This window comes from Harpia harpyja, chromosome 16, assembly GCF_026419915.1.
Source record: "Harpia harpyja isolate bHarHar1 chromosome 16, bHarHar1 primary haplotype, whole genome shotgun sequence".
Lineage (NCBI taxonomy): Eukaryota > Metazoa > Chordata > Aves > Accipitriformes > Accipitridae > Harpia > Harpia harpyja.
The window spans coordinates 16,824,146-16,844,468 of record NC_068955.1 but is presented as its reverse complement, the minus strand read 5'-3'; the positions used below and the strand labels follow the sequence as shown (position 1 = coordinate 16,844,468).

The 20,323-nt window shown below is 40.2% G+C and overlaps 1 protein-coding gene across 6 annotated transcripts in view; it reads left to right on the top strand.

Annotated features, from left to right (window-relative positions):
• Positions 1-15,771, top strand: part of PTPRJ (protein tyrosine phosphatase receptor type J) — a 75,309-nt gene extending 59,538 nt beyond the window's left edge. For 4 of the 6 annotated variants that reach the window (XM_052811034.1, XM_052811036.1, XM_052811038.1 and 1 more), the window contains 16 exons: positions 209-475; positions 1,405-1,671; positions 3,475-3,762; positions 4,009-4,143; positions 6,720-6,930; positions 7,092-7,210; positions 7,784-7,871; positions 8,933-8,974; positions 9,920-10,007; positions 11,136-11,226; positions 12,164-12,237; positions 12,396-12,530; positions 12,937-13,056; positions 13,858-14,018; positions 14,535-14,670; positions 15,391-15,771. In XM_052811034.1, the coding sequence (XP_052666994.1) occupies positions 209-475; positions 1,405-1,671; positions 3,475-3,762; positions 4,009-4,143; positions 6,720-6,930; positions 7,092-7,210; positions 7,784-7,871; positions 8,933-8,974; positions 9,920-10,007; positions 11,136-11,226; positions 12,164-12,237; positions 12,396-12,530; positions 12,937-13,056; positions 13,858-14,018; positions 14,535-14,670; positions 15,391-15,549 (2,381 nt within the window). In that variant the 3' untranslated portion in view covers positions 15,550-15,771. The remainder of the gene's footprint in view (positions 1-208; positions 476-1,404; positions 1,672-3,474; positions 3,763-4,008; positions 4,144-6,719; positions 6,931-7,091; positions 7,211-7,783; positions 7,872-8,932; positions 8,975-9,919; positions 10,008-11,135; positions 11,227-12,163; positions 12,238-12,395; positions 12,531-12,936; positions 13,057-13,857; positions 14,019-14,534; positions 14,671-15,390) is intronic. The other 2 variants (XM_052811035.1, XM_052811037.1) reach the window with 2 other exon arrangements.
• The last annotated feature ends 4,552 nt before the right edge of the window (positions 15,772-20,323 follow it).

Below are 20,323 nucleotides of genomic sequence, written 5' to 3'. Positions count from 1 at the left end.
TTGAGATGCCTCTTTCTCATTTTTCTGTTACCTAGCCATTGATGCAAAAGCTTCCAGGAGCATCTGGTGGTGGTGTTGGGGTGCTCCTGCACTCGGAACAAGGAGTGATGTGAAGACAGGGAAGCAGTGGTGTGCCTGTGTTTCTTCTGTCCCTGTATGTGAGCAGATGTTCTTGCAGTCTGACGGATTGTTGTGTTGCCTTTTACAGAGCCCAGCCCAGTCCATGATCTCAAGGCAGAATATGTTGGTGCTGAGAATGTCAGCTTAACATGGGCAGTGAGCAACGCTGCTTCCAACTCCTACACGTACAGGATAGAGGTTATAAGCGGTACCTCTGTTAGAAACCTGACGTCCAGTGTCACCAAAGTCGAAATTACTGAGTTAATCCCTGGGACATTGTATGATTTCACAGTATTTGCAGTAGCGGCTGATGGTCAGATGGAAGGAGAAGGAGTGTCCATAAGTCTGTATACAAGTAAGTCACAGTTGCTTGCACATGTGTTCTTGGTGGTCTGTATTTTGCTGTGCAGCTCAGGGCTTTGCCTACCTGCCCAAGGGTTGAAATTTGATGCTGTTGCAGGCAGAGATGCTGTGCTTTGCCTGCCTGCAGTCAGACATGTTTGTGTGGAAGAGACATAGTCTTCCTTTTAAAAACAAAGAGAAACAAACCTCCTCAAAACCAGCAATTGTTGAAGGTGATCACCAAGGCCTGTGACACAATGAAGGAACTCTTGCTGAGAACCTGCCTCCCTGGCTTGGAATTTGTGTGGGCAGTTTTGCTGCCTTCGCTTCTTGGAGGATGGGGGCCTCAGACCCTTATTTTAAAGGGTTCCCACACAGAGAGAGCGTGTTGTGTCCAGGGAAGTTGTGTGATTTTGGGGGCCTGTGGCTGCCATTGGACTGCAGCAGGAGAGTGAGCTTTAGGCAGCACTATCTCAGGAGTGAGCTCAGGGCACAAAGGGTGGTGAAGGAGCAAGGTGGTGCAGGTCATTCCCTCTTTTCCAGTGATACTTGATGTTCTTACCTTTTGCTGTGCACAGCTACACCACCATCTACTCTGCTTTCCCCACCTTCCCTTGCGACCTTGTCTCTTTCCTGACCACATCTCTAGATTCCCAAGGGAAGCCCTGGGAGTTCTGTCAGAGTGTGATGGTCTGTGCTTCTGCTTTGGAGTGTCAAAGGGAGATGAATCGCACTCAGAATGACTTTTCTTCAGTTCTCTCTTACCTGTCCGTTGATGCAGAAGCCTCCAGGAGCATCTGGTGGTGGTGTCGGGGTGTTCCTGCACTCTGAACAAGGAGTGATGTGAAGACAGGGAAGCAGTGGTGTGCCTGTGTTTCTTCTGTCCCTGTATGTGAGCAGGTGTTCTTGCAGTCTGACAGATTGTTGTGTTGCCTTTTACAGAGCCCAGCCCAGTTCTTGATCTCAAAGCAGAATATGTTGGTGTGACTTCTGTCAACTTAACATGGATGGTGAACAATGCTACTTCCAACTCCTACACGTACAGGATAGAGGTTATGAGCGGTACCTCTGTTAGGAACCTGACATCCGATGTTACCAAAGCAGAAATTACCGAGCTAATCCCTGGGACGATGTACAATTTCACAGTATTTGCAGTAGCGGCTGATGGTCAGACAGAAGGAGAAGGATTGTCAATAAGTCTGTATACAAGTAAGTTACAGCTTCTTGCAGCCCTGTTCCTGGTGGTCTGTATTTTGCTGTGCAGCACAGGGTTCTGCCCACCTGCCTGAGGGTTGAAATACAATATTGTTTCAGGCAGAAGTGCTGCACATGGCCTTCCTGCAGTCAGCAATGTTAATGTGTGGAAAGAGGTTTTCTGGGGGATTTTGTTGCCTTCTCCTCCATGTGGATGAGGCCCTTGGCCCTTATTCTGAAGGGCTCCCACAGAGAGTGCATTGTGCCTGGGCAACTTCCCCCTTTGGAGGGGTCCGTGGCTGCAGCTGGGCTATGGGCAGCACTGTGCTGTGTGGCTCTCAGACATGCTGCTCTGCTCAGCTCGTCAGCAAAGAGAAGAAGGTTGAGGTACTCCTGTGTTCCTCACGCTAGACTTTGTGACTTTTTCCCCTTGTGAATATGTGCTGTTGTGTCCTTTCCTTCGTTTTGTCCTGTTTTGACTGAGGTGAAGTGAATCTGTCACAGAGCTCCTCAGTGGGGTTTCCAGAGGTGCCTCAGGATGAACCTGTTTAGAGAGTCTCTGGTACTGTGAAAGTGCAGCTTGGATACTTGTAATGCTCAGTCTGTCTAAAACGTGGAATCGTGGCTGTGCCCCTGCTTTTTCTGTCTGTGTTTGTCAGCAAATATTTGTGAGTGTTAACAGAGTCTTATCTTGACTTTCACAGAGTCCAGCTCCATTTTCCATAGCCAGGCAGAGTACGCTGATCTCTGATTTTTCCCATGGAACACAGATGATACTTCTTCTAACTACATGTACAGGATAGAGATCCAAAGTCATGGTTCCTCCTCTTAGAAACCAGACTTCCAGTGTCACCAGAGCTGTTATTACAGACATAAACCCTGGAACCTTCTATAATTTCACTGTATTTGTAGGAGTGGCTGACGGTGTTACTGAAGGAAAATAAGTATTTATAAAATGCAGTAGAAATAAGTCCCAGTCACTCACATCTATCTTTTAACTAAATCTGTTTCTTCTGGTACACAATTCTGCTTCTCATTAGTTTCTTAAAATAATAGCCCTTTTTAATAACAAAATAATTTAATCCACGAGTCTCCTACCCCAGTATTTGGAAGTACTAAATACTTCTTTATCAAAAGAGGAAATAAATTTGCTGTGTGTTACAATTGTAGAAGTTACAAGAGCTTTGGTCTTGAAGGCCAAGTTTTATAAGATGTTTAGTTTAGAGGGACCTTTTTTCTCAGTGTTACTGCTACATTAACTTCGTAAATATTTTTTTGTATCTGGTCATAAGGTTGCGATTTTTATATTGTGTCCTATAGGACTCTCATACAAACTGACATGCTGTAGTTGCTGCTCTTAAGGATGACTACTGCTGTGCTCTTAATGCACAGAGCTTATATTTGTTTTCTTATTTCTTGGCCACTAAGAGTTTTACATAATTATACAGGGAGTTAGCATCAATCTACATACTACTCTAAAAATGTTCTTAGAGTAGTATGTTCAGTGGTTGAACAGTATTTTGAAAACTTTGCTGACTTGACAGATGCTCAACCTAAATTTTCTTGATAAACCTGTCTGCAGAGGAGTTAGAGAGCACAGAAGAGGTCTGTGTACTTCGTGTGCTAAATACTTCTCTTCCTTATAGGGTAGCAAGTCCTTGTAGGCAGTAGCTTCATCTTTTGTAAAACTTCACTATTCTTTTCCACTTTTAAAACGTTTATACACAGAACTTGCGAATAGACAGCTTTTTCCATTTACTGCAATACTTGATTTCTCACTCCTCTTTTTTATTATTCTTTTTTTTTTTTTTTTTGCAGTTCCTGCCTTAGTGAATTCATTTCAGTGTGAATCAGTGGCCAAGCAGTCTTCCCTAATGCTGAAATGGGAATGCCCTTCTGGTAACAATTCTGGCTTCAGAATTAAAATATTTAATGGTACATGGGCAAAAGAAGAATGGACTCCATCCTGCATGAGGGAAGGCTCAGAGGAAACCTTCAGAACAGCATCTTTAGATTATTTCAGCACCTATACTGTTACTATTGCAACTCTTTCAAATAGTTCTGAAAGCCCTCCAGTGCAGAAAATGTGTAATACGAGCATTACTGGTAAGCATTAAGATTTGAGAATGAAAGATACTCATAGGACCAAAATATTAACTTCGTGATTGCAGAATACCAAACTTGATATGCAGTACATTATCAGCCTACAGATTATTAATAAAACACTACATTCATGCAAAGTCTAATGTGACACACAATAAATATGCATTACATGAACAGCATCAGTATTACAGCATTTCCTTGTTTGGAAAACTTTTCTTTATCAGTACTAAAAAATATTTCTGTTTATAGACCCACCTGCTCCAAGCAAAGCTCCTTTAGTCAAGGCAGTCAGTCACAGCTCATTGTCTGTGGAATTCTCTGATTTTCAGTCAGTGAATGGACCATTAAAAGCCTATGCAGTAATGATCATAACAGAAGCACAAGGTAAGATGTTGATATTATCTTGTAGCTGTGTGAAACAATTTATCAGACAACATTATGTTTTAAACTCTAAATAGGTCTTAAATGGATAGAGAAAAAGCTGACTCAGTATTTTCAATCACCTTTCAAAAATCACGAAGCAAATGCCTCGCTTGCTTGAAGTCAGATCCCTCCTTGTTTTCAGAAAGCCACTGTTTTCACTCAGCCTTTTCCAGCCTGACTTATCCTTGTATAAGTCTCATACTTATTGCCACTGTGCTGTTGTCATCTTAATTTGCCAGTGATTTCTGCCACAAGATTGTGTAGTATCCTTTTTTTCCCCCACAGAATAATTTTCAGAGTTACTAATATAGGTAACTTTGGAATGTGGGATGTTTTCCCCACTCCCTTCTTCAGCTGGAAGATACCTGCAGTAAGATCTTAAAGGAAGAGAGCTTTCCTTCTGATTTTACTTCAAACACTTTATTAACTGAGCAAGATGGCATGCAGGTGGAAGGCTTGAAAAGCATTGTCAGCATTACATGCCAAGGGAGGTTGAACGCCATGGAAAACTAGAGGGTAGTCTATCAAACTCACCTCTTTAAAGGATCAAAACAGAGAAATGTCTTTAATTGGTGGATGTCTAGTGATAAATCATAAAATTAAGGAACTTACCTTCGCAGTGTAGGTTCTTGTTGAACTTCTTTTAATTTCTGCCAGTGCACTGGAGGAATAAAGCAGCTGATGGAGATAGTTTCCCCCACGTGAGATTTGACACTCATGCTTATCCTTTGTCTTAACACTGGAAATTCATCTTGCAGCAGTTTGACTGTAGATCTTTCTTCTGTGGTTTTCCATACAATATATGTCCAAGAAATGCCTACGTATATGGATATGTAGTACACCAGTGCAGAAAATTCCTATTTTTCACATTACTCAGCTGCCCCAGAGTTGCTGATTTGAATGTCAATCTCTTGCATGCAGCAACAGCTCTGCTTGTACCTTCAGCAAGTCCTGTTTAGTCTTGATGAAATTCAGCATGTTCTTCAGTGTGGTTTTGATTGCAAGGTATTCAAGGAAGAGGAGTTTCAAGATGTGATTGAGAGAAATAAGGAAGGAAGATTGCCTGTATTTATAATATAGTCTGAGTGCTTTGATAGGAACAAAAAACCATCAGTACAGGCAAGCATCACATCAGCTTTATAGTGTTGAAATAGCATTAAAATGCTTGAAATGTGGTTTTCTGTCTTAAAACAGACGTTGTTACCTTTAGGATAGACAGAGGGGACTTCATTGAATTGTGTAAGCAATGGTGTCTATGGCTGTTTGAGATGTCCTAGGGTGATACCCAAGACATCCACAAAGAGCTGCAGATATAACCTGGGATGTACATCCTTTTGGAATGGAAACTAGGGACCAGACAGGACATATAACGTGTCTCAGATAGTACTGAACACCTGTTTCTAGGCAACGGAGTTAATTGCAAGCTCAGCTGCTTTTAATGTAACCAAACTAGTGGTTTAGAAGAGCTGTCTTGCACCCTGTTCCTGCACAGTTTCAGTTGATGAGAGCTTTGCTGTTGGTGGCCGATCAAACCTTGTCTACACAACTGTAGAAAACTTTCTAGAGCTTTTCTACCTTTCAGAGTTCCTGCAAGGCTTCTCCTTTCTAAAGGTGAATTCAATACTATATTTGCTTTTATAAGGAGCTTTTAGCTTTGTAAAGGCAGTCAGTAGAGAGCAATGTATACAAACTTCAGTCAAATGAGCAAGATTCTTCCTCCTCCCGCAGCACTTTGAATATTTACGTCAGTTTGCTCGCTTCTTGAGTTGTTGGACAACTGGTAATTTGAGCTTGCTTGTTACCTCTTAGGTTACATATGCCTCAACTGTATAAGCTGCCTCAGGTTTCTGAGGTTCATCTTCTAACAACAGACACTGTGAAGTGATGCTGTTCTGCAGATGGTGTCCTGTTAGTCACTGACTGCGGTAGCCTGTTCTTCTCAGTCTTCTGGAAGAGAAACTGTTCTGATCACTGTTTTGTCCAATGCTTGTCTATGTCAAGAAAAGGCAGAAATTAACTCTTTCATCTCTTAGGGTTTAGGTGTGAGACTTCGTGTAAGACACAGCAAGGAAGTATAGTTCAGGACGAGTTTGGTGTCACCCTGAATGAGGCTTGATGCTGTTTGGGTGGCACAATGTTACCAAATACCAGCTGACTTTTTCTACACTGTTTGCACTCTCTACATATGATAGTTGATAGAGTACATATGGTTATGACTGACTTGCCTAGTGAAGGCTGTCCACGAGGACACCAGAATCCACCACTAATGTACCTTTACAGAGAAGCTCCACTATACATGGTAGAAGTAAAACCAAAAGGAGATTAAAACAAGTACAACTGGGGAGTAGGGAGGTAGTTCAGTAGATTGCACTGCAGTACAAGAGATTTCTGAGATTGTCAGTTGCACTCAGCTTTTCATTTCAGGCAGTATTTATGGAGTAATAACTGTGGTTAATGTGATCATCTCAGCCACTGTGCCAATTGATACAAAATCAGTGGATGATATATTCCACATATATCCTTGTTTTTTTCTGAAGGTTGTGGGTCTTTGAAGTCTAAATTGAAGAACACATACAAAGATTTCAAGAAGATGATGACAGTCACCTATGTAACATATGTCATAGATACAGAGCAGGCAAAATCACCTTCTTTCCATTCTCAGAATGGTACAAATGTCGTTAATGTTGGCAAGGGAAACACAATGTATGGCTACGAAAACGGACCATTGATTCCACTTCATTCATACAGGTATTTATTTCAAACCACTGTTTGGTTAATTTTGCTGCAGTTGGAATCTAAAAGATCATCTAATGAAAAGATTACAGATCTTGCTTAAGGCTGTTAAAAACCATGTAACATACCTGTGGTTTGTTGTGTTGTTTTTTTTTTTTCTTCTACCTTATCAACAGGGCAAGTGTTGCAGGTTTCACTAATATAACCTTTACTATGGGCAACATCATTGCGGGAGAAGATAGTTATGTATCATTTTCACCCTGTTCTGAGGCGGTTTTGCTACCCCAGGATCCAGGTATAGTTAATGTCAAGTATAGAACTAGCGGCTTGGCACATATACAGTGTGCGGAGATTCCTTAATTATGGCAAATTTCATAACAGCAAAACGCCCATTGGTTTCTCTGTGATGGACTGTTTCTTTCTAGCTTTGCACTGCTCTGTAAATTCATACCTTGCTAGTTCTGTGGGTGACCTTTTTCCATGTATGACTTCCACTGTGGAAGTAACCAAAAGCTGTGCTACTCATGGCATGCTAAAAGGGATTGGATGGCACAGCAAGACTTTGGAACAGAAACAAGTGGCAAAAAGCAGTTGATGTTCTAACAGTTCTGGTAAGGTGGAAGCAGGTGTATTGGAATGCAAATACTGGTCCTTTGATCCCAATTTTTTATTTATTTATCATCTTTGATTTATTATTCTTCATGCGCTTTCAATACTGGTGCTGCCAAAGGACCCAGTAAAGAAAAGAAGTTTAGTAGAGCAAAGTGTGCTGTGTCACTTGCGAGGTTCTCTTTTAGCACATCGATTGAGTTAGATCATTACCAAAGAAGTAAATCAGTAATGAGTAATATGTGTTCTCTTTTATCAGGTGTTATTGCTGGAGCCGTTATTGGATGCCTTTTAGCTATATTGGCTGTAGTCACTATAGGGGGTTTCATATTCTGGAGAAAGAGAAGGTAATGTATGTTCATCATTGTACTTGTTGTGATGAGGAACACCAGTATTTCACTTCTGTATCTTTCTCCTAAAAAGGCCTCTTTCTGTTTTATACACTTCTGTCACGATGCTTTAAAATACATTCTATTAAAAATCTTGTTTGTATGTTACAGGTTAGAGATGATGTATCAAACTAGTTAAATGACTTTGTTCAACCCCATAGTTACAGACTGATAAGTTAAGACTTGTTTTGTTTAGCTCTTCTGAATCCATGCATGCTGATAAAGTAATTCAGTCAGAAGCGAGCAAGCAACACAAATTATTGTGCTAAAAGGCATATGTAATTGTATCTTAGATGGTTTTATTTTAAATTATCCATTAATCATGGTGTTTAATTGCTTGATGGCCTGTCACATGAAACTTCCATTCTGGAGCTTCCAGAAGTTGATGAGTTGCCTAGGGTTTGAGCTGGTCTCTCAGTTTCCAATCTTTTCCAAATAATATGGGACTTAAGAGTTCACAAAGGCTTTGTCCTGTTTCTGGTCATGCAGAGTTAGCCGTAGGGCCCTTAGTCCAGTTTTCTTAGTTTCTTTGATTAACTGCTGTTGGTTTTACAAGCATGTCCAATAGCTGTGGACAATAATGAGAAGAGCTTCCTTTAAAGCTAGGAATGCTTATTTTCATTCAACTACCACTTTCAGTACCACTGACACGTCACTGTTGAACACTTACTATAGGGATTCTGGGATTAGTAGCAGTTCTCCTGTTAGCTAGCGATGCAGATCCCTCAGATGTACTTCTTCCACCAAACTTTGTGCTTTGTGTTCAGGCATTATACTGTGGTTCCAACAGAAAGAAACAGTCCCGTTGCACAACATCACTGAATGAAGGATGAAGTATTTTATTTTTACTCCAGGTGTAAGGTTTGCCTCAGGAGGTTTTTTTTTTTTTTTCACAGAATGAGATGCTTTAAAAGAAATTGTTCTGAACGGGCACAGGAAATAGCTGTTGTCAGAAATCTGATATGCATTCCATTAAATTCTACTGTGAACCTATTGTGTTGTTTTCTTTCACCTTATAGGAAAGATAAAAGAAATACTGAAGTGTCCTTTTCTCCAATTAAGTAAGTCCATATTCTTTCACACATTGTTTTCTGGGCTCAAGTGATATTTGCAGAACTTACTCTGAATCCTGATACTTATTTTTCGTACAGTTTTGTATAGAATTTTGCAGTATTAATTCATCATGGAATTTAAAGACTCCAGCCTGCAGACTAAAAGTAATCATATTGATCGAGATTTTTAGAGCTGCCACGGGGATTTGAGTGCTTGCTTCATGAATCGCTATTAGACACACAAATGGTCCACGTAGTTTTGAAAAACAGGATGTTTGAATGAAACGCAGGCTTCTGTGCACATTGAGGAGACAATCCAAATTGTTGATAAAGTGCACATAGGAAAAATTCTGCACTGTGGCCTGAGTTTTCCTTTGCTTCATGACTACTTTGCGCCGAGCCATTAATTTGGATAACGTTGGGATTGTAAAAGCTGGCCATGGGAGGGTAACCACAATATATTGGAAGTCACAGGCAGTGCAATTGAATCACAGTATTGGTTCTTGCTCCAGTTCTTGTGCTGATGGAAAGGCATGGCTGGAGCATTCCATGAAGTCCCACCTGTGTAGACTTTGATAGTTGACATAAAATACACCAGGGAATGGGGCCAAAGTGACGGCAGTACAGAAGCAGCTGACTGCCACCTTCTGTGATATTCTTCTCCTGAAGGATGCATTATTCTCTCCTTGGTTTAACAGATCAGTTAAATACTATGCTTGATATCCTGTCCCCTGTAAATGCAGTTTTGTGGCTGCTACTAACAGTCATGCTTTCATTCTTAGATTCACATAGTGAAAAATACAGCTGCATGTGTCTAATCAACCTCTCTTTCTTCCCCCCCACCCTCCCCTGAAGAATCAAGAAGTAAGTAAAGCATACTTTCTAACACATGAACTGAATTCATGGTTTATTTACCTAATACTAGTTACCAATACATGGCTTTTCTCATTTTAGATCAAAAATGATTAAAGTGGAGAACTTTGAGTCCTACTTTAAGAAGCAGCAAGCTGACTCCAACTGTGGTTTTGCTGAAGAGTATGAGGTATGTGCCTTCAGTGGAGAGAGCTTCATGATAAATATTTTTGGAAAGGCAAATTAGCTTTCCTATGGAGCATACGGGAGGCTTACTGAAGGGGAAGAGAAGGGACCTTTATTACAGAGATTATTAAGCCTCATGTATAGCTTTCCCTTCCCTGATTCAGCTTCAAATTTAGTTGAAGCGCGTGATAAATACTTCATATCCTGAACTATTATCTCTACATGTGAGCTTATAGCATGGCCTGCTGGTCAGAGCTCTCACCAGAGACAGGATCTCCTGAGTCCTTGCCCTAGTTGCACTACAGAGTTAGCCTAGGGAAAGCTCTTTAACTTCTCTGCACTTTGGTTTTTTTATCTGTTTTTTGTTTTTCTACACAGCAAGACAGGTCTCTCACTAATATCACTGACTACCTCAGTGCATAGGTGCGATTTGCAAACCACACCTGTGAATAGCTCAAAGGAGCAGTCAGAAAAATGGCAATTATCATTTGCTTAGTGACCATAAATGTTTTTCTATGAAATGTGCTAAAGCTCAATTGTTATAAGGTACAAAAGATAGGAATCAAGTGTCAGTAAGGATTCTGTCTTGTCATGTCTGCTGTTAAAGAATCTCATTTTTTTTCATCTCCTTGAAGCTCTTAATTGACTTTCTTCTTCTTTCCAGATCAAATTCTGTCCCTTTGATTGTACTTTGCAGGCTGGTGCTCCACCTTGCCTGCCTCTCAGATTTTGCTTCCTTCAGTCTTTTCATGATGTACTTGCTCCCTTTCTCCCTGAAATGTCTGCAAAGCTTATGCCAAGTAGTTCACTGCCTTGGGGTCAGAACGAGTGCACCGTTGATGTCAGTGTCACGTATTTCTGCAAAACTGTTTCTGGGCTTTTAAAGTCCATCTCTGGGCTTTAAACACGCAACTATTCCTACAAGCTGTATTAATCCCTTCTCTGTCAGGTTTGCCACTGTCACCATCCCACTCTGTAAAAGATGATTTCTATCATCTTTTATCCCAGTTTAACATGCTTACTTTTACAGCAAAGGCCAAGAGTGTTCGGAGTATTTGTCTGTTTCAGTCATGTGTTTCTGTATGATTCCTAAACCAGGACCAGATGCTCATGAATCCTTCTTTTATTGTAGGAACTCAAGTCTGCTGGTGTTCATCAGCCCAAATTTGCTGCTGAACTTGCTGAGAACAGGGGAAAAAATAGATACAACAACGTCTTACCATGTGAGTTACTCTCTTTGGTTTTGCATCTTCTACTGGTTGAGATTTTAGGTGAAAAACCTTGGGTTTGGCTAATTTGGCTTTAATAGTACTCAGAGGTTTCAAAGAGGGATTAATGTTGTCAATTTCCAAATGAATGAATTTGGGCTGCTGCTTTCCCAAAATCGCTGTGTAAGCAAACCTAAAGAGCTTTCCCTCAAGAATGTTGCCTAAAGTTCCCAAACTTTCCTTCAAGAAAGCTCCTTAAAGAACTTTACCCTTAATTAAATAATTTTAATTTTCCATTTGTGAGAAATTTGCAGTCTAGACTGAAAAAACAAGAGGTTAACAGTTGACTACAGACAGATAGATGTGCAGAGCGATGAGAAATATTAAGACCTTGCTGGCCAGCTTTGCAAATGAACTAAGACCTGAAGCCCTGCCAAGTTGTCTGTGGGCATCCCAACATAGCAGAGTGTAAGAGGGAATTGGAAGGCGAACAGTGACAGGTACTTAGGGGTGCTTTGGAGGAAAAACATTAGCCGCAATGGCAGCTGGAGACAAATTACTTACGTTTCTCCAGTAATTAAAACTGTAGTTAAATTACCTATTATTTTCCAGTAATGAAAACCATAGTTTTGTGTTGGCTTAAAAATATACAGATATGCAAAGCCAAACCAAGTTTTAAAAAAAGAGGGGGGAAAAAAAAAAAAACCAACCCAAAAAACCTGTGTTGAATATTCTGAATCTTTATCCTGGCTACTCATTTTTCTGAAGGCTTTCATTATAAAAATTCTAAACTACTGTTATTTATGATTCCTAAAGTTATATTCTTATTCCTAAAATGCACATTGTTCTAAAACACCTTTCATTTAGAAACCATGCATTAGATAAGCAGTATTTTGCTGAAAGGTTCTGGTTCTAAAATGCATAATTTTCTTTTCCTTTTTTCTTTCTGCAGATGATATTTCTCGTGTTAAACTTTCAGATCAAAGCTCTGCAACTGATGATTATATTAATGCAAACTATATGCCTGTAAGTTGCTTCATTAGTTGAAATGAAATATAATGTGTATTTTTATGATGTAGGCTTAACAGCTCATAATGTTCAAAATGGGCTTTTTATGTCTCATTGATGCACATGTGTGTGATATTTATTTTTTTCTTCTTTTTTTTTTTTTTTTTTCTTCTTAGGGCTATAACTCAAAGAAGGCATTTATTGCTGCACAGGGTCCTTTACCCAATACTATAGAAGACTTCTGGCGCATGATTTGGGAGAAGAATATCTACTCTATTGTTATGTTGACAAAATGTGTTGAACAAGCCCGGGTATGTTTTTATTAAAACTGAACTGTCTCTTGAAGATGGTTGGATCTCTTCTAATTTTGTCGTTGCTCTAGTAGGTTGGAGACTGACCACTTTCTTTTAACAGCCATCCACTTACTGGAAGACTGTTTTCTAAATTAAATAAGCCAAATTATTTTTTTTTTTAAGCTTTTTCCCATTTTTATATCTGCTGACTACCAGAATAGCTTGTCTCAGGAGGGTTGTGGTATCGCTGTCTTTAAGGGTGGGTTCTTCTCCCTAAAGAATGATTTTGGTAGAGCTTCTGCCCTGGGATAGGCCATTGGGAAGGGTGATGTATTTTCTAGCCCTGCGTCAGGTGCTGTGTTACTTAAAACTAACAGTCAGTTGCTTCATTGCTGTGTGTCTAACCTTGTAACTCTCTTCTTAGACAAAATGTGAGCAATACTGGCCAGACAAACAATCCAAGAACTATGGTGACATTATTGTGACAATGGTGTCAGAGATTGTCCTTCCAGAATGGACAATAAGGGACTTCACTGTAGAAAAGGTGCGTACCCCCTCAGTTGTTAGTTGTTAGTGTATAAATATCTGTAGAAGTGGTTTATCATATCACTGTGACTTCACATGTCAAGAAACACTGGAGTGACAGAATATAATAATTTCACTAAAACTTAAATTCAAAGTTATCTGAGGGAAAAGGATAAGAGTGGTTTATTTTAATTTGAGGCTTTGAATGTATTGGTCTGCTTTCTGCTAAAAGTACGATTTAAAATCTTTCACGCTACTTACTGACAACAAGATTCCTGCGATATTTATGTGTATGCATTTGTTCATATGCTCTGGCTTCTCACAACAGTGTTTTAATAACGTAGCCAGAGGTAAGAATGAGTTGTCAGTAAGACCCTCCCTGTGGCAGAAAGGGATCTGCCAGCAAAATCCAGCCTGCTAATGGGAATGACTGATTGCCCCGTCAGTGATCCTGCAGCTCGTGTTTCCCTGAGACTTGCACCAAAACTTGTGTTTGTGCAGGTACTTGTGATACCTGCTAGACCAAACAATTAGCCCCATCTCTGTCAGCAAATGTAATACAGCAGAGATGATCTTGGAGTAAAGTGAAAAGTAAATGGGAAATATTTCAAAGTATTCTCTACCAGAGCGGAAGGAAGAGGGAAATTGAAATATCATTGGTCAAATTACTGCACACTTTGTAACAGGCATCTTTAATGAAGCTGAGCTTTACCCAGTACCTAGAGCAGGAAGCCCTACTGTTGCTCCTCTGAAGCCGGTTTTCTTTTTTTCTTTTTTTCTTTTTTTCTTTTTTTTTTTTTTTTAATGTGTATTCTTCTAGTCCAACACACCAGAGAGCCACACAGTGCGCCAGTTCCACTTCACCTCCTGGCCAGATCATGGAGTGCCAGAGACAACAGACCTTCTCATCAACTTTAGACACCTTGTTCATGAGTACAGCAGTCAGAATCCAATCGACTCTCCTACTCTGGTGCACTGCAGGTAGGAAGAACGTGTTTGTGTTAGACACACTTTTATCTTATGGCTTTTTTAAGAACAATTCTTTTTCAGTGTGACTTAAAAAAAAAAAACCAACAAAAAAAAAGGAAAGAAAAATAACTTTCTTTGCTTAAGGACATGGGCTATTCACCCTGCCAAATTAAAACCTTTGCCCCCTGCTTCAGAAATGTAGCAATGCTATGTAGGTAGCAAAGTATGTGATACAAAATTTCATTAGAATAGACAGTGTCTCCTAGTCTGGCAAACTTAGCTGAAAAAGTTGCCTTTTCAAGTGCTTTTATATGTAATCTTGTGCACCTTCAATGCTGGGAAGCCTAGAAGCACATCCTCCCTCCCTCTTCGTAAGAGCCACCCGTCTGGGCTGCAGAGGCCTTTAATACCTACGCCACTGAAAGAATAGAAAGCATCTTACTAGCTTCACTGGCTTTTCATCAGGCCACTGGTGAGTGAGCGGATGGTTGAGAGAAAGCAGTAAATAGCTTCCCCGTGTCGTTGCAGTGCTGGTGTTGGGAGGACAGGGACGTTCATTGCCATTGACCGCCTGATTCAGCAGATTGAAATGGAGAATACTGTGGATGTGTACGGAGTGGTGTATGATCTTCGCATGCACCGACCTTTAATGGTGCAAACTGAGGTAAGGCTGTCTTTCATCCAGCAACATGTTTTTCAAATGTGTGTAATAATCCAGGAAGAGTGGACTCAAGACATAGCTCAGAATTACAGGAAGATAAGATACTTAAGGAGCAATCTGAAATTGCCTTTATTTAACTTCCCTCCTTCCTGCCTCATCTCTTCCCACAATAGTAGTTGTAGCCAGGGACCGTAGTATGTCCAATCAATCTCTTTACAGAGTACTTTGTAGGACTGACATTTGCAGCTGGAAAGAATCAAAATCTGGAAGTTTTTTTTTTTGCAGCTTGTTTTACCCATGTGAGTTTTGTCCTTATAGCTGTGAGCCAGAATTGTCTTGAGTCAAGTGGTCTCAGTGTGCATCTTTTCTTTTGTGTTCTGCAGGAACACACACGTTCCTGCTGAAATTATCACTTTGATCCAAAATTTGTGTGGATTAACTTAAGCTGATTTGAAAAAGGCTGTAAAATCTCCATCGTGAAAGTCTTTTAAGAGGGTGTTAGGCATGACAGTAAATTTGATCCTGGTTTTTTACAGGGGGTTGATCAGATGACATCATGAGGTCCTTTCCAGCCCTATTTTCTATGAACTATACATACAACTTCTAAAAAATACTCTGATAACATTCAGTGCAGTGCATCCAAAGCCTATATTCAGGAGCAGAATTAATTCCAAAATCTGGTATTTTCTAGAAATGTATTACCCTCTCTTTTTCTCCCATCAGGACCAGTACGTCTTCCTAAACCAGTGTGTTATGGATATTATTAGATCCCAGAAAGACAAGAAAACTGATCTTATTTACCAAAACATGACAGCAATGGCAATCTATGAAAACTTCACACCTGGGCCAGGCTTTGGGAAGGCGAATGGCTACCACGCATAGCCTGGAAGGAGCACAGTGTCTCCAGGAGGTGTTAGCTGCGCATAGGAAAGGGAGATGTTCTACTCGTGTTTTCCAGGATTGTGTGCAGTGTCTCATGTCTGGCTTCTCCAGTTCTGTCCACGTTCGAAGATGTGATCTACACAATGCTGGCAGGGGAGCCACAGATTGGTATTAAAAAAAAAAAAAAAAAAAAAAGAAAAGAAAAAAAAAGAAACGAAACAAAACAAAAAACCCCAAGGAAAACTCCTTAAAGTTGCTTTTTCTTGGGAATTTAGCAGTACTGATAGGTGAAATAGCATTTGCAGTATGAACGGTGAACTAGAATTTAAATATTAATAACACAAGCTTTTTATTACAACTTTATATGATTTCATTTACAGACACCAGGCTTGTGGGCTGTTCTAATATATTTAATTATAAGTTTCAGGAACATATTTTATCTACTGTATCTGGTTACTTAGCTCATAGATATGTGCCTCTGTGATTGATTTTTTTTTTTTTCTGTGTTCCTTTTTATTTAAAAAAAAGGAGTACAAACAGCTCCTTCAAATGGACATTTATACTTGGAAATTGTGCCTTTTCTAGTTGCTACTCTAGAAAAAAAAACAGCAGAGATTCTATTTTTGTACTGAAACTCTTAATGAGAACACAGATTTTTAAATAAGGCTTATGTCAAACTTAACTGTAGTTGCACTGTTGGCAGGACTGTCCAGAAGTTTGGAGGTGAGCTTTGTTTTTTGCATTTCACCACAAATATCCCCTGCCTTAATGTTTTGGTGCCTCTGCTAGAGGAAAAGGAGTGCAGTCTGCCACTCTGAGCTTTAACTATAGGAAAAAAACTGAGCAAGTGAATATGTGAATGTGTGTGCGGGGGCGTGTGGGGGTGTGTATGAAGGACAGAATAGCTCCTCCCTGTTCCTGGCTGATACTCCTGTTTTTATACAATTTATAATGATTTATTTAAAGGTGCAATATATGATTTACTGAATAATGATCACTCTATTCTAATAGAGTTTTACTCAGGTTGGTGTCTTTTTATCATTGTTGTTGGTTTTCCTCAAATATATAAATCTGTGAAAATGTCAAAACTAAGGTTCCAAGTGTCCAAGCACTCCCAAACAGATTGACTGGCTTTACTGTTTCTACCAAAACAAATTGCATAAAATTCTGCTCTAAAGACCAATTTCTCGGTTGTTTTAGCTATTCAAAACTGAGACACATCTTACCTGTCTGCATCTCATTGATCTAACGTAGTTGTTTTATAATTATTTGCAATATACTGCTGCTGTCGTTTCAACTGGTCCTTTTAAAAAGAGAACAAACAAGCAGAAAACCCCTAGTTGCTGATTTTACAAGTCAAGGATTAGATTGGATTTATTTTTCTGGTACATAACTGTTAGACTTACGAAGGCATTACCAGTGAAGGACTTCTACAGTAGCTGGGGGGGTAGGGGGTGTCTTTTGGTCTTCGGATCATTGCACTGGTTGCATTGCAGACGAATATGAAGTTTATGAATAATGCTATAGAATAGCTGTAAAGCGGTGAAAATCTTATGAAGGTTTAATAACCAGAGTCTCTGGAATTCTGCTGCTTTTTTTTTTTTGTTTGGGGGGGGTTGGTTTGTTGTAGCAGAGTTGTCAGAAAAAGCTACAGATACTAGGAGTATATGTGGCATTACAGTGGAACCTGGCAACCTTGCAGAGTTCACTGTCAGCTGAAGGAAAATGTAGGAATTCCTGGTGCACAACTGTAACTTTGCAGATATTCAGAGGAATTTTTTACAACCTGGTGTGAAATTGTGGTGTGCTGTGTGTGAGCAAAACTGGAGGACAAACCACAGAGTGCTTCAGCTTTGGGTGGGGTTTTTTGGTTTGGTTTATTTTTTGTAGCAGCCACTTGTGGGTTCTTGAATATCTTTTTTTTTTTTTCCTCTCTTTCTCTGAAATACTTTAAAAAAAATAAATTTAAAAAACCCCCACGAGGTTAATGATCCTGCCCAACTCCATCCAAACTGGCAGTCCACATAGTGGATCTCTCACCCAGTGTTCTTCCTAAGCTGCTGTCAGATGACAAAGATAAACCACTTGGACCAAACAGAACCATTCCAAAGGAGCTGGGAGGGAGGAAAGTCTGCCCCTTACAGTCATGTTTTTTTTTTTTTTTTCCTCTCTTAATCTTTTAATTACTGCACATCTGTGCAGAGCACAGAGCCAGTATGCATTTTTCCAGGTCTCCCAAGAACTTGCTGCCTTAGGGTCGTGAATTCTCTCTTGCTTCAGAAGGCCCTTGTTTTGTATAGCACCGAAGAGACGGAGATGAATCTTCTACGCTAGGTCATGTGTTTGCATTATATTGCAGCAGAACATCAGAAAACTAGCTAGAATGGTATGTGTTTCTGCCTAACCAACACCCAGATAGTCTTCTATAAGACTAACATATCTGTCCCATTGTTTTGATGTTGGAAGCAGGTGCAAAATTCTCACTTGTGTCATCTAATGAGTATCCATTTTTAATACAACTGTGTTTTCCCCAAACCGACTCATTGTGAGAAGAGAGTGAAGTTCGAAGTAAATGACCTGCGGATCCCAGGTATAGGTGGAAGAAGTTGGTAAGGTTTAAAATGTTGTAAACATAAAGTTGGCCATAGTGTCGATGTAAGTCGGGCATGCCTCACAGGGTATCTCTGCAGGAAGAGGGAGGTTACAGGTAATGCTCTACTACCTTGTGGATCTGTCTTGGTCAAGACTTGAATTCCTGCAAATATTTTTTCCCTGCCTTCTGATGTTCTCTGTGTTATAATTGCCAAGATCTGTCTCTTTGGTCAGTGTTTTTTCTCGCTGTTGCTTATCTAAAGCTATGTGCTTTTCAGGCTGAAAGCTCCACTGTATGGCAGTTACATCTCCTGCATTTCTGTTCTAATCTTTTTTTTTTTTTCCCATTTGGGGCCTGCTTAAGAAGGGAAAAGTTGATGTGTTTCAAATAAGTGACTGTTCAATATCTTGAAATGATGTACAAATTTTATTGTTTTCATATCTGTTGTACAGGAAATTTCAGCACATGTCTATAATGTTTTTAATGGTTTGATTTGTTTTTAAAGATATAAAAATAACAATTAAAAAGCATCATCCTAGAGCACTTTCTGTCTTGTTTTTCCTCTCTTGGGGTTTTCTTTTTGGTTCCTTTTGAATAAAATTAATTTGCCAAAATACCCATTTTATTTAGAAGGGCTTTATAGTGGATAAGGAAAGTGGGCTCCCATCCTCTAGGGTGGCACTTGAGTAGGATGTGTATTATGGTCACTGGGGCTCTCTGCGAGGGTGTTAATCTGTTGTTGAGACTTGCCTGGCAGGACCAGGGCCCAATGCTAATGTGTCCTGGCAGTTGGTGGTTTCTCTGAATGAAGAGCTTGGTACCAGTTAAAGGAACAATACCTTCATCAAGGTCAATCGAAAGATTTCCACTTGCTGAAATAGCCTTGGGGGAGGACCAGTGTTTGTAGGACTCATTTACTTCTAGGAAAACAAGATTGAGGACTTTTTTATCCCTTGAAGGAGATGTTCTGTTGTCAGGGAGCAATGATAGAAGGGGGTGCAGAAATATCTTTGTCATGTTACAGCTGGCTTCTTGATTACAGGTTACCTGACTGTAGATGCATGTAAAATTACCTCAGTTAAGTCCCTTTCTTCTAAAATTCTTAGTTTCCGTTCCTGGATGCCATCTGAACCACTCCCAAGGAGGATCACATGCCTGGAGGGTGATACTGGCACTCAGCAGCTCTCCTGTTCATCACAGGGTGCTGACACTTACTGTAAAATCTTGTGATCCTCCATGGTGACTCTGCTGCGTTTTCTGAAATGGTGAGACGGGAGGAGCAAAGCATGATTCTCTCATCATCTTCCAATGGGAGCATGTGCCAGCCACACGATGGTTGTCCGAGTGCTCTTGGTGAGACTCATGCTGCAGAAGAGAAGCTGTGACAACAAACCTCCCAGTGTAGGACCTGCAGCAGGTGACCACCACTGCCAGGGGCAGTCAGCCTCAGGGAGACTTTTACGGAGAAAAATTTCTCCCTTCTTTTTTCTTAAATCACATAGGTTTGAAATATTAGAACTTCAGTAAAGCCAACTGTTCTGGCTGTCATTTGGAGTGTTAGTCTGTTCGGGTGGGTAGAGCTGAACCCATGTATCTGGAAATCCCATTCCATACCTGGTCTTGCAATGTATTTGTTTCACTGTCTTTGAGATTAAAAAGGTGGAGGTCAGAGAGGAGAGGACACAATGTTTCTGTCCTGTTCTTTCCTTGATAAATGGGATGTAGCCAGAAATACTGCTGCCCTTGCATGCCCTTTCTGGCTGGGTGTTATCAGGCAGCAAATGGAGTTTGGAGATGAACAGATGTGGATGCTCTTGCGGAAGAGGGTCAAAAGCTTGGAAGGGAGAAACACCTGAAAACTTTGCACACTCTGCTTTTCTCAAGGAAAAAGAAAAAGCTCCTTAGCAATGGGAAAGATGCTAGGTCTTAACAGCTCCTGCGTGATGTGAGTAATTAAACAATGCAGATGCAATCACTTTTGTCCAGGGGCAGAATGAGGGGCAAGCAAAAATCAACAGTTTACTTGCTTCTGAGGTAGGTAGGTACAGTGTTCTCCTGCTTCTCATACCCACCAGAGAAGGTACTGTACTTCCTTTTTCCAGTTATTGTGGCACTGCTTCAGGGAGTCCCTTTCAGCTCTTCACATAAGACCTCATGTTGTTGAAACCTCTGGCTTTAAAT